Source organism: Podarcis cretensis, assembly GCF_951804945.1.
Source record: "Podarcis cretensis genome assembly, chromosome: 16".
In the NCBI taxonomy this organism is placed as follows: Eukaryota; Metazoa; Chordata; class Lepidosauria; order Squamata; family Lacertidae; genus Podarcis; species Podarcis cretensis.
The window spans coordinates 4302476-4314070 of record NC_137186.1 but is presented as its reverse complement, the minus strand read 5'-3'; the positions used below and the strand labels follow the sequence as shown (position 1 = coordinate 4314070).

Below are 11595 nucleotides of genomic sequence, written 5' to 3'. Positions count from 1 at the left end.
GTCCTGTCAAAGGCAACTATGAGGTTGCGGAGCTCATCTCACTTTCAGGCCGAGGGAGCTGACGTTTGTCCACAGACAGTTTTCTGGGTCATGTGGCCAGCAGGACTAAACTGCTACTGGAGCAACAGAACACCGTGACGGAAACCAGAGCGCACAGAAACGCCGTCTACCTTCCCGCCACAATGGTACCTATTTATCTACTTGCGCCAGTGTGCTTTCAAACTGCTAGGTTGGCAGGGGCTGGGGCAGAGCAGTGGGAGCTCACCCCGTCGTGGGGATTAATAAAAAGTAGGCTTCCAGCTTTAGACTTTCTTGTTCCCCCTGCCCTGCCCACCCAATGCACAGAGGCTGGCAGAGTTGCCATGGAGTAGACAGGACCAGCAAGAGATGGCGATACGGCTATTTACGTTCACTGCTGCGTGTGGTTTCAGAACTCTGACACTCACCGGAACTGCTGGGTCACGCCCGTCTTGCCCACGGGAGGCGTTTCGCTCAGGATGGGGCAGGTAGGGGAGGGTGGCCCCGATCCCACCGAACCGGGACGCAAGAACGAAGTGCTCTTCTTCGCCACCTGCTGCTTCTTGGCCTGAGCGAGCTGGCTCTCGAGGCTTCTGCGCCGAAAGGAGGAGGGCGAGAGATTCAGTACAAAACTCCCAAGGTTAAGGAAGGAGGCAGAAATGGCTGGAGTACGCCAGCAATTGTTTCTGTCCTAGGAGTCCAACGCCCATCATTCCCAGCAAGTGCGAGCAGTTGTTGTGGATGATGGGATTTGGAGTCCAGGGTTGTAGGGGAAGACCAGCATCATCCGTTCCAAGGACTGGTGGCTCCCCAGGGTCTCAAGTGGAAAGGCTGCCCTCATCATTTGTGACTTTAGCCTTTTAGCTCATAGCTGTCAACTTACAGATTTGAAAATAAGGGACCAGCAGCCTCGAAAATAAGGGACCAGCAGCCAAAATAAGGGATTTCCCAAGGGGCACAGGTATGTTCGACTTCTGGGCCCCTCCGAGCCAAAGGCAGAAAGCCCAGCCAGCAGCCAAACAAAGCCTCAAGCAGTGGTTCCCACAGCGCAGCAACCCGGCAAAGGGGATGCAGCAAGGAAAACCACCGTCACCTCTCCGCTGGGAAGCGCTGAGCAAAGGCGAGTCCCCAGGCAACGCGGCCGATTTGAATGGCACAAGGCATGCAAGCTCCACCCCCCAGTCGTTCTCAGACTCCTCATTGGGTGAGCAACGCAGCCAAGCAACACAGTTGGAGCCTCCCTCCTCCCTGGCCAGCTGCTTCCTTTGAAACCCGGGAAATTTAAGGGACATCATCAATCCGGGACAGCAGCGGGAAACGGCGCTGGGATAAGGGAGTTTCCCACCAAATAAGGGACGGCTGACAGCTATGCTTTTAGCTGAACACACCAAACCCAAGACTGCTAGCCTGCAGACCTTGGAGCGATGCCACTTTGCCCGCCGGCGAACAGAGCAAGCGATAACCCTCCCAGGCTCCCCATCGCGGAGCAATCCTCAGCGACTTACTCCACATCAATGAACTGGGGAGAAACCGGCTGGGACATCACAACAGGCATTGGCGGAGGAGGTTCCACGGGCTTGAACTGTGAGCTGGTCCCCGTTAAGTCGTGCGTGTACTGCACGACCGGCCCTTTGCTCCGGACGGCCCCTGGCGGGAGAGAGAGAGAGAAAGAAAAGTTTAGGACGGGAGAGGAGCTTGGAGACAGAGGCGGGCAAGTCGATTTGACACAGCTGTGTCCCAAAATGTGGGTCCGTGCTCATTATATTCTTTTTCTGGTATGGTTGCAAATTGCTTTGGGGAAGGGGTGCACAAATTTAACGAACTTAAAGGACACCCTTCCCCTTGCGTTATCTCCCCTCCTCATTCCCGACAACGCGGGTCACGGGCAATTCTCAGAATGGCGCTCAGAAAGACAGGAGGCGGATGGCTTTACCGACGTTGGGGCGAGTCCTCATTTGCCCTCCTTGCTTTTTCTCCAGGGTGGAAGCGGTGGAGGTCTTCATGCTGAACATCGGCTCCAGGCGGGTGGATCCCCGGTAGATCCATTCACAGCGCTTGTCATCCTGGCAGTGCAGGGAGAGCAAAAAGGCACCGTGGCTCAGTTCCGTCAGGGAGGGTCAAGGGTTTAATGCACACATACAAGTTTAGCACTCTTGGTCACACTGGGCTTCTGGTGCCGTACACCCTCCTGTCCTGCAGGGGGAGTGTGTCAACACAAACACACACACAGTCCAGTGGTACAGCACTAATCTTTTGGTCACACTGGACTTCCTGTGCTATGTACCCTCCTGATCTGTAGGGGGAGGTATGTACACAAACACCCGCCCCAGCATCCATCTCTTGGTCACGCTGGGCTTCTGGTGCGCTACATCCTCCTGTCCTGCAGGGGGAGTTTGTACATCCCCCCCAAAGGCCCAGCAGTTCAGCACTTGTCTCTTGCAATCGCTGGGTTCCTACTGCTGTTCACCTCCCTGTCCTGTAGGGGAGCAGGCGCAACGAATCTCGCGTCCTGGGAAAGACGCGGAAAGGGCAGCGGACCCCCCTTGTATTCCGACAGACAGAGAGAATCCAAAGCAGGCAAGGAAGGGTGAGCGATACCTTAGCGGATCCTACCAGGAAGAGGATTTTCACCAGGCTCCCGTCGACTTCTTCCACACGGGACTTCCACCAGGTCCCCTCCCACTCGGTTTTGATCAGCTGGCCGCTCTTGAGCAAGACCATCGGCCGGTTCGGGTACGCCGTGACGTACTCCTCAATGAAATCGCGGCATGAGATGTCTTCTATGTCCTCCCACGACTTCTTGACTGGTGGAAGGAAAACACACGGATTCCTTTTTTTTATTATTTTTTAAAGGAAGGTATTTAAAAAAGGAATTTTTCCCGCACGGAACACTTTTCAAAATACTTCTCTTGCTTTTCCAGCTTTATCATCCACACAAAGCAACTTAGAAAGGGAGGCTCTCGCCTGGCATCATCATTGCATGTCTTTAGGTGCCAGGCAAAAAACCTCATTTTTCATCAGGCCTTTGGCTTTTAATTATCTATATGGCCAGGTTTCCCAAACTTGGTTCCCCAGATCTTTTTGGACTACAATTCCCATTATCCCTGACCAGTGGTCCTGCAGGGAATGATGGGAGTTGTACTTCAAAAAGAAGAAGAAGAAGTTTGGATTTGATATCCCGCTTTATCGCTACCCAAAGGAGTCTCAAAGCGGCGAACAATCTCCTTTTCCCTTCCTCCCCCACAAGAAACACTCTGTGAGGTGAGTGGGGCTGAGGACTTCAGAGAAGTGTGAATGGCCCAAGGTCACCCAGCAGCTGCATGTGGAGGAGCGGAAACGTGAACCCGGTTCCCCAGATTACGAGACTACCGCTCTTAACCACTACACCACACTGGCTCTCAGATACCCTGATCTGTGGCCTTGTTGTGTAGTTTGGATGTTTTAATGCCATCTATATCTATACACATACACACACACACACACACACACACACACACACACAAGTAAACGCTTCCGCTGCATGTTTTCCAATTTTCTCAATTGAAATTGCCGCCCGCCCTTTGCGCCTTGGTTGTCAAATGTTTCGGAAGTCAACGGTCTTCCGGAACAGATTACATTTGACAACCAAGGTACCACTGTGTGTATATACATGGGAGCAGTGCTTTTCCCCCCTAAAAAAATGTTAGGGGTACTCTCACTTTCCTATTCATATTGACTTAAGATTCACAAAATGTTTAGGGGTATGCGTACCCCCGCGTCCCCCCAGAAAAAAGCACTGAATGGGGTGTGGGTGTGTATATATGTATATGTGTATATATGTGTGTGTGTATACACACACACATACACATATATATAATAATGCTGGTTTTAGTGTACTGTATGTGCTTGTTTTTTTGCTGAAACAGTTGTAAGTTGCTTTGAGTTGCCTAGCAAACTTTAGGGATGCAAAGCTGCTACCGTCTTTCCCTTACTGTAATGCTGCTGTTTCAGTTAACTGCCATCTCCCTCTACACACACAGTTTTTGTAAAAAGAGGAGAAAAGCCTCACACCCTCAGAAGGCAGAAGAGACACCTGTTTAGATAAATGAACAATCGGACTGAAACAAAAAACTCACGAGGCCTGCAGATCAGGTAGAGCTCTGGCTGGACGACGTAGGAGGCGTAACCATCATCGAAGAAGATGAGGAACCTGGGAGGGAGGGAAGGGGGGAGGAAGCGCACAGTTAAACAGCAGGACTCAGTCCCAAGGATTCTAGCACAATTTCTTTCCTTTGATGCTTTAAATAGTTGTCTTTATCCATTTTTCCTCTTACTGGTCATTTCATTATTTTATTCCTTTTTGCAAACCACGTCCAAGTATTTTTGCTGTTGCTGGTTTTGTTTTGTTTGTTTACAGTCAAGTGATAGATGCATTTTTGGAAAGAAATAAGTGTTAGGGGAACAGGGTGATCGCAAATCCTTCCATAACCAAAAAACCACACACCCATACTGCTATGCAAGTTAAGACAAACCACCTGGGAGATCTACCTCTGGCAATCCAGAGTGAACTTCTGCCCACTTCACAAGGTTAGGGTGAGTGACAGGGGTCCCTATTTGCACATTAACGCCTAGCCCAACCCTAGCTTAGCTTCTCTCTCTGTTCATAGCTGTCAAGCGTCCCTTATTTGGCGGGGCAGTCCCTTATCCCAGCGCCATGTCCCGCTGCTGTCCCTTATGGATGATGTCCCTTAAATAAGCTACTGAAGGTAATGGGGCCCTTTCTATGTCCAGCTGTCCTTTGTCAACAAAAAATTGTTGCTGTTTTTTTGTGTTGAATATATGCTATATGGTGATTTATGGACCTAATAGGTATCTAAAGCCATTTGCATGCAACAAAAAATGTATTTTATCAAAGTAATTGTTGATCCCTTATTTTGGCTGCTGATCCCTTATTTTCGAGGCTGCTGGTCCCTTATTTTCAAATCTGTAAGTTGACAGCTATGTCTCTGTTCCTTGCAGAATCTCCCTAGGCCTGATTCCTCTCTTCGAGTAATTCTGCCTGCCTGGAAATGTATCCTTGAACTTTGTGTCGCTCGCTTCTCTGGATGCAGGCTAGAAGGTGTGAGAGTGTACAGTCGTACCTTGGTTTTCAAACACCTTGTGACTCAAACCTTTTGGCTCCCGAACACTGCAAACCTGGAAGTGAGTGTTCCGGTTTGCGAACGTTCTTTGGAACCCGAACGTCTGACACAACTTCTGATTGGCTGCAGGAGGCTTCCTGCAGCCAATCGGAAGCCGTGCCTTGGTTTTCGAACGTTTCTGGAAGTCGAACGGATTCCGTTCAAGAACCAAGGAACAACTGTATTATCTATTTCATTTATTTCATAATTTTTTTTTAGACTGCTTGACTGTAAAAATCTCAAAGTGGTTTACAAAAGAGATAAAGCAAGAAAAATTTTCAGTAAGGAAAATTAACAGCAATCATTTAAGACTGAAAACGGGTTAAAACTTTCATCAAACTTTCTAAACATCAGGGCAGGCTTGTCTGAACAAACATGTTTTTAGCAGGCGCCAAACAGGAGCACAAGGAAAGGGCCGGCCTGCTGTCAATAGGCAGGGAGTTCCAAAGTGTAGGAACTAGTCTACCGTGCAAAAAAGGTAAAATCAGACATACTTTGCTCCGCCCACTTATTCACATTGCTCCACCCACTAATGAAAATCTACATTCCACTTGCCTGTAATGAAACCTCAGAGCTGTTTTTTACACAAAAATAAGGCAAAATAGGGGATTAAAAATTCAGTTAAAAGCAGGTCGCTGAAACATTCAACAGCAAACTTTTTTAAAAAACCTGAGAACTTTTACGTGTCTGGAGGGGCTGGCCTGAACAAAGATGTTTTCTGCAGTTGCCTCTGGCCCCTCCCGATGCTCTGGCAAGTGGCCCCCACAAAACTGCCCAGAAGAGAACGTGGCCCTTGGGCTTAAAGGAAAAAGTTCTCCGCTGTTGCTGGCCTGTCTCACGCTTTGGTCCTGCTTCTCTAAATGAATACAGTCAGACCTCAGGATGAATACGCTTCGGGTTAAGCATTTTCAGATTGCGCTCCGTGGCGACCCGGAAGTAACGGAGTGCGTTACTTCTGGGTTTCGCCGCATGCGCATGCGCAGACTGTCAAAATGACGTCATGTGCATGCACAGAAGCACTGAAACGTGACCCGCACACGCGCAAAATGGGTTACGTTTGCTTCGAGATGCGAACGGGACTCCGGAATGGATCCCGTTCGCATCCCGAGGTACCACTGTATGTCGGAAGCAATGATGCACATTCATGTGTTAACTGGCCGGAAAGAACTGCAATGGTTTCTTGACAATAAAAAGGGAAAGGTAACACGCTCTGACCCACCCACCCCTCAGACCTCATCTTGTTCTTGACGTTGGGCGTCTCGGCCACGATCCCAGCGTAGAGCCACATCTGGTTGCCGTCCTTGTACTTAGCCACCACCCGGCTCCCGACATGGAGCTTGTCGGCCGAAGGATGGTAGTCGTAGGCGATGTGGTTCCCCGAGAGAAGGCTCTTCCCTTTGTTGTCGAACTTCACCTTGTATTTCTTCCCAGGGCCTGGGAAAGGGCGAAAGGGGAGGGACGGTGGCTGAAAAATGGGGCGACCCTGGCTCGCAACTTTACGATATGATACGATATCTTTACTGTCATTGTGACATTCAGAACAATGAAATTGAAAAATCTACATAAGACATTCAAAACCCCCTAAAAACTCCGAAACCCCATTTTAAAATACAATATACTCCTATAGAGACTCCTTATACTGCATTTAAAACCAGAATTGCATTTGGGTAGAAAGTGTTTCTCAGGCGGCTAGTCCTGGTCTTTATAACCCTGGACCTTCTTCCAGAAGGCAGAAGCTGGAAGAGATCATTTCCGGGGTGCGCACTATCCTGCGCTATCTCTGCAGCTTTCTTACGGCACCTGGAAGCATAGATTTGATCCAAGGTGGGAAGAGTGCACCCAATTATTCTCTCCGCAGTCTTTACAACCCTGGACAGCATTGTTTTTTCCCTGGCCGTGCAGCTCCCAACTTTTTCCCATTCCAGCCGGTCATTACAAATAGGGGTCAATTTTTAACCTAAGCTATTTTGTGGGGGAAGAGTATTAGAAGTGAGGTGGCAGTTATTGGGGGGCGCAAGATCCTTTGCTATTCAAGTAGACAGACCCCCAGATGGCTCTCTTCCCCCCAAACCCCTCGCTTCTTTCCTTATTTCAAAAAAATACACACAGCGCTCGGCTGTTTAAAAATGCAACCTCAAAGCCGTTTACAAAAACAGATGGTATGGGATTAGCAATAACAAAAGATAACAGCGATAATTTAAGACTTTCAAAAAGACTGAAAACAGATTAAAACGTGCACATCAGATTTCTAAACTTCTGGGTAGGTTGTCTAAACAAGGATGCTTGCTGAAGAGAGTAGACAGAAAGCATCAAAAGGCTGGGAGTTCCAAAGTGTAGTTGCTGCCGCCCTAAAAAGATCGAGATTGCAGAACAGGCATTATGTGGTATCCATACCAGCACCTGTCCTGCCAATCCTGGGCCAATCCTGACAGCTGAATTGCCTCCCATCTGTCAATCATCCGCCCCCCCCCCCTTTTTTTGCTACCTCAACGGTTTTCAGAACACCCTCTCCAAATGCTGTTTTGCCCTGCATTTTGAAGAGAAAGGAACTTCTGCAGATCCGACAATCAGCTGATCAGCAGTGCCCCCAAACACCGTCTCAGGCAAGCCTCACCAACACCTGCCCGCCTCACCTGTAGTTACCGTATTTTTCGCTCTAACGGACGCACCCGACCATAGGATGCACCTTGTTTTAGAGGGGGAGAACAAGAAAAAAAAAATCTCCCCCTCTCTGCTCAGCGCCCCTTCAGCGAAGCAGCAGGAGAAACAGAGCCCCTTCCATTTCTCCTCCCGCTTGGCTGAAGGGGCGCTGCGCAGCTCTCCCTCTCTGCTGAAGCCAGGAGAGTCTTGCTCTCCTGGCTTCAGCAAAAGGAACCCGAAGCCTCCGGAGTGCAGCGGGAACTTGCGCTGCGCTCCAGAGGCTTCAGGTGGCTATCCCTGAAGCCAAGGAGCCTGCATTCGCTCCACAGGACGCACACACATTTCCACTTAAATTTGGAGGGGGAAAAGTGCATCCTATAGAGCGAAAAATACGGTATATATTCCAGCTGAGATCAGGCAGGCCCACTCTCCCTGTTGAACTTTCGGTGCCTACTGAAGACCTTCCTAATATATCCCAGGAAACATTTAAACTGAATTCTGGTGTTATCGATTTCTGTTTCCGCAGCACACCCTTGCACATCGCTTAGTGGCGAGTGCACATGAGAGGCAAGCTCTAAGTAAATAAAACAGTGCGATCCTTTGGCCAGCAGGCTGGCGCACTCACCCACAGTCTGGATGGCGATCAGGGTGCCCTTGTGCCAGGTCTTTGTCCGCTTCTTCCCCAGGACGCGGTCTCCGACGGACAGGTCTCCATCATGGGTGAGCTCGCAGCCGGGACTCACCTGCTGCGATCCTGCAAACAGGCAGAGGGGGAAGGATACATGAGAACCGTTTCCTTTAGACCCTCGTGCTCCAGATCCGTCACTGCTGTCATTATGGGATGCTCTGCCACGCGACCTGGAGGTCTGCTCTGCGACTGTGTGGATCAGGGTCAAAAAGCCTCTGGATCTACAGTGGTACCTTGGAAGTCAAGTGGAATCCGTTCCGGAAGTCCGTTTGACTTCCAAAACGTTCAGAAACCAAGGCGCAGCTTCCGATTGGCTGCATGAATCTCCTGCAGCCAATCGGAAGCTGTGTCGAACATTCGGGTTCCAAAGAACGTTTGCAAACCAGAACACTCACTTCCGGGTTTGCAGCGTTCGGGAGCCAAAACGTTCGACTCGCAAGGTGTTCAGGTTCCAAGGTACGACTGTATTTGCAATTTTGCAGGTCCTCACCCAGAAGCATCTTGTTCATGCTCACAGAACTGCCAACAGAACACTAGAGAATGTTAAGTGATTGCTTCTTCATTCATCCCAAAATTATTATGTCTACCCTTGTCTCTGCAGCTATCCTTCTGAAATTTCTCAGGCTTCAGTGCTCTCTGGAGGTATGACCTTGCTCCAGTTCTGGCCAAAGATAAGAAAGTTGAAGACAGATTGCGAGAGAGAGAGAGAAGTTACTGCCAGGAACTTGACAATAACTGCTTGAGCATTTCTGGTTGTACCCCATTATTTACTAAAAAAAAAAACGCTGCTGTTTTATACCCAGATTGGCAGTTCTTCTATGCAACATTCCTTGTGCATTTGGATTTGTGTCACCAGTCGTAAGCAGAGCTGTATTATATTATGTGGTTTTATATATTGATTTTATTCTGTGAACCGCCCTGAGATCCCTGGGTACAGGGCGGTATATAAATTCAATAAATAATAATAATAACAGTCCTGCAACCTACGAAGTGCCCTAGACTGAGGCCTCCCCCCTGACAAAAAGCCAAATCCGGATCTGAATCATATCTTCTGGCCAGTATATGCCATGGATGCAAACCAATCACAAGGTTCCCTTTAGCCACACACACACACTGGCAAGTGGACTCCAGAGGACTGACCACCCCAGTGTACACAGATAAAAATGTAGCCCTGAAAAATGTTAGCAGGCGGGCTGCAAAGCTGAAGCCAGCTTACATATTGGACCACTGATATTTTTTCGCGCACAACTACCCCTGTAGGAATCCAGGCCATCCTTCTTGTTCACGGCGTCCATGAATTTCTGAACATCCTGCGCAGATTTCCTCATTGCAGCCATGGCTTCCCGAAGCTGCAGACAGAAGGGACAGGCATCTCTTAAGTACCTCCTTTTTAATTTTTTCCCAGGAGAACAAAACAAGCACAGGACTCAACCCAAGAGGTGAGCTTCTCTCGGTCCGCCATGCTTGGTTGGCCATAGAAGGAGAACAGGAGGGCCCTTTTTGGACTAGCAGAGCTGAGGCGGGGGGTGCTCTTGGGAGTCAGTGGAGCTGGAAGGGGAGCCTGAAATTGATCTACTCCAGAGTTTTCCAAACTGTGCGTCGTGACACGTTAAGTGTGTTGGCTGCAGTGTGTATGCGTGCCGCACGAACTCTCCCTGCACTTCTCCTGGGGCTGGAGAGGCTTGGTTTAACCTACAGTTTGCTAGTAAAACTGAATCACTGTGTCGCAAAATGATGCAAAACTGAATTACTGTGTCACGAAATGATGCAAAACTGAATTACCATATTTTTTGCTCTACAAGATTCACTTTTTCCCTCCTAAAAAATAAGGGGAAATGTGTGTGCGTCTTATGGAGCGAATGCAGGCTGCGCAGCTATCCCAGAAGCCAGAACAGCAAGAGGGATTGCTGCTTTCACTGCGCAGCGATCCCTCTTGCTGTTCTGGCTTCTGAGATTCAGAATATTTTTTTTCTTGTTTTCCTCCTCCAAAAACTAGGTGCGTCTTGTGGTCTGGTGCGTCTTATAGAGCGAAAAATACGGTGCTGCGTCGCGAAAGGATGCAAACCTGAATTACCGTGTTGCGAAAGGATGCCAACCTGAATTACTGTGTGGCAAAAGGATGCAAACCTGAATTACTGTGTCACAGAATGACACATGTCCAAAAAGTGTGCCACCAACTTGAAAAGTCTGGAAAGCTTTGATCTAGTCCAACCCCCTTGCAATGCTGGAATACACAGCTATCTCCTACAAGGACCCAACCTGCAACCTTGGCATTATCAGCACGCTGCTCTAATCAACTGAGCCAGCAATGCCCTTGAAATGTGGCATAGTTACAGACATAGCTTGCTGCTCATGTTCAAGGTGACCCCCTTCCCCTGGCAATTTCCCCACCCACCCAGCTAATTCTCCCTGCTCCCAGGCAGCAAACGGAAAAGCACCCAGTGGCAAGGAGTGAAAGCTGGTGGAAATCAGCACAGTAAGGCTCAACCAGTCATCAAACCCAGTCACCTCCCCTTTTGTGAACGCACATGCCTCTCCCTTGAACAAAGGAGTGCTGAAACCTTCAGTTCCCAGGATTGGGGCCCCAGGCCCTGAGGCCACCTGCTGAAGCTGGGCAGGGTGCAGGAAAACATTTATCTATAAGATCTTGATACTCAAGTGATTTCCCACCACCCAAAAAACTCACCAACTTCTGATCCTTCGCCATTTTGTTACTTGCATCTGCTGTAATTAAAAAAAAGTTTAGATGTAAAAAAAAGCCCTTACTTCTAGGAAGTATCTATAAGCCTGCCACCCATTTCAGATGAGTTATAATCAATTACAGTGGTACCTCGGGTTAAGAACTTAATTCGTTCTGGAGGTCCGTTCTTAACCTGAAACCGTGTCTTAACCTGAAGCAGCACTTTAGCTAATGGGGCCTCCTGCTGCCACCGCATGGTTTCTGTTCTTATCCTGAAGCAAAGTTCTTAACTCGAGGTACTATTTCTGGGTTAGCGGAGTTTGTAACCTGAAGCGTATGTAACCTGAAGCGTCTGTAACCCGAGGTACCACTGTATTGTGTGTGAGGGGGAATATGCACCTGATTTTTCA

General features: G+C 48.9%; 1 protein-coding gene across 4 annotated transcripts in view; it reads right to left on the bottom strand.

Annotated features, from left to right (window-relative positions):
* Positions 1–11595, bottom strand: part of SETDB1 (SET domain bifurcated histone lysine methyltransferase 1) — a 39182-nt gene that overhangs the window by 17494 nt on the left and 10093 nt on the right. For 2 of the 4 annotated variants that reach the window (XM_079957917.1, XM_079957914.1), the window contains exons 4-12: positions 11192–11229; positions 9758–9854; positions 8443–8571; positions 6410–6611; positions 4134–4207; positions 2617–2822; positions 1952–2081; positions 1524–1665; positions 447–611 (exon numbers count right to left, since the gene is read on the bottom strand). In XM_079957917.1, the coding sequence (XP_079814043.1) occupies positions 447–611; positions 1524–1665; positions 1952–2081; positions 2617–2822; positions 4134–4207; positions 6410–6611; positions 8443–8571; positions 9758–9854; positions 11192–11229 (1183 nt within the window). The remainder of the gene's footprint in view (positions 1–446; positions 612–1523; positions 1666–1951; positions 2082–2616; positions 2823–4133; positions 4208–6409; positions 6612–8442; positions 8572–9757; positions 9855–11191; positions 11230–11595) is intronic. The other 2 variants (XM_079957916.1, XM_079957915.1) reach the window with 2 other exon arrangements.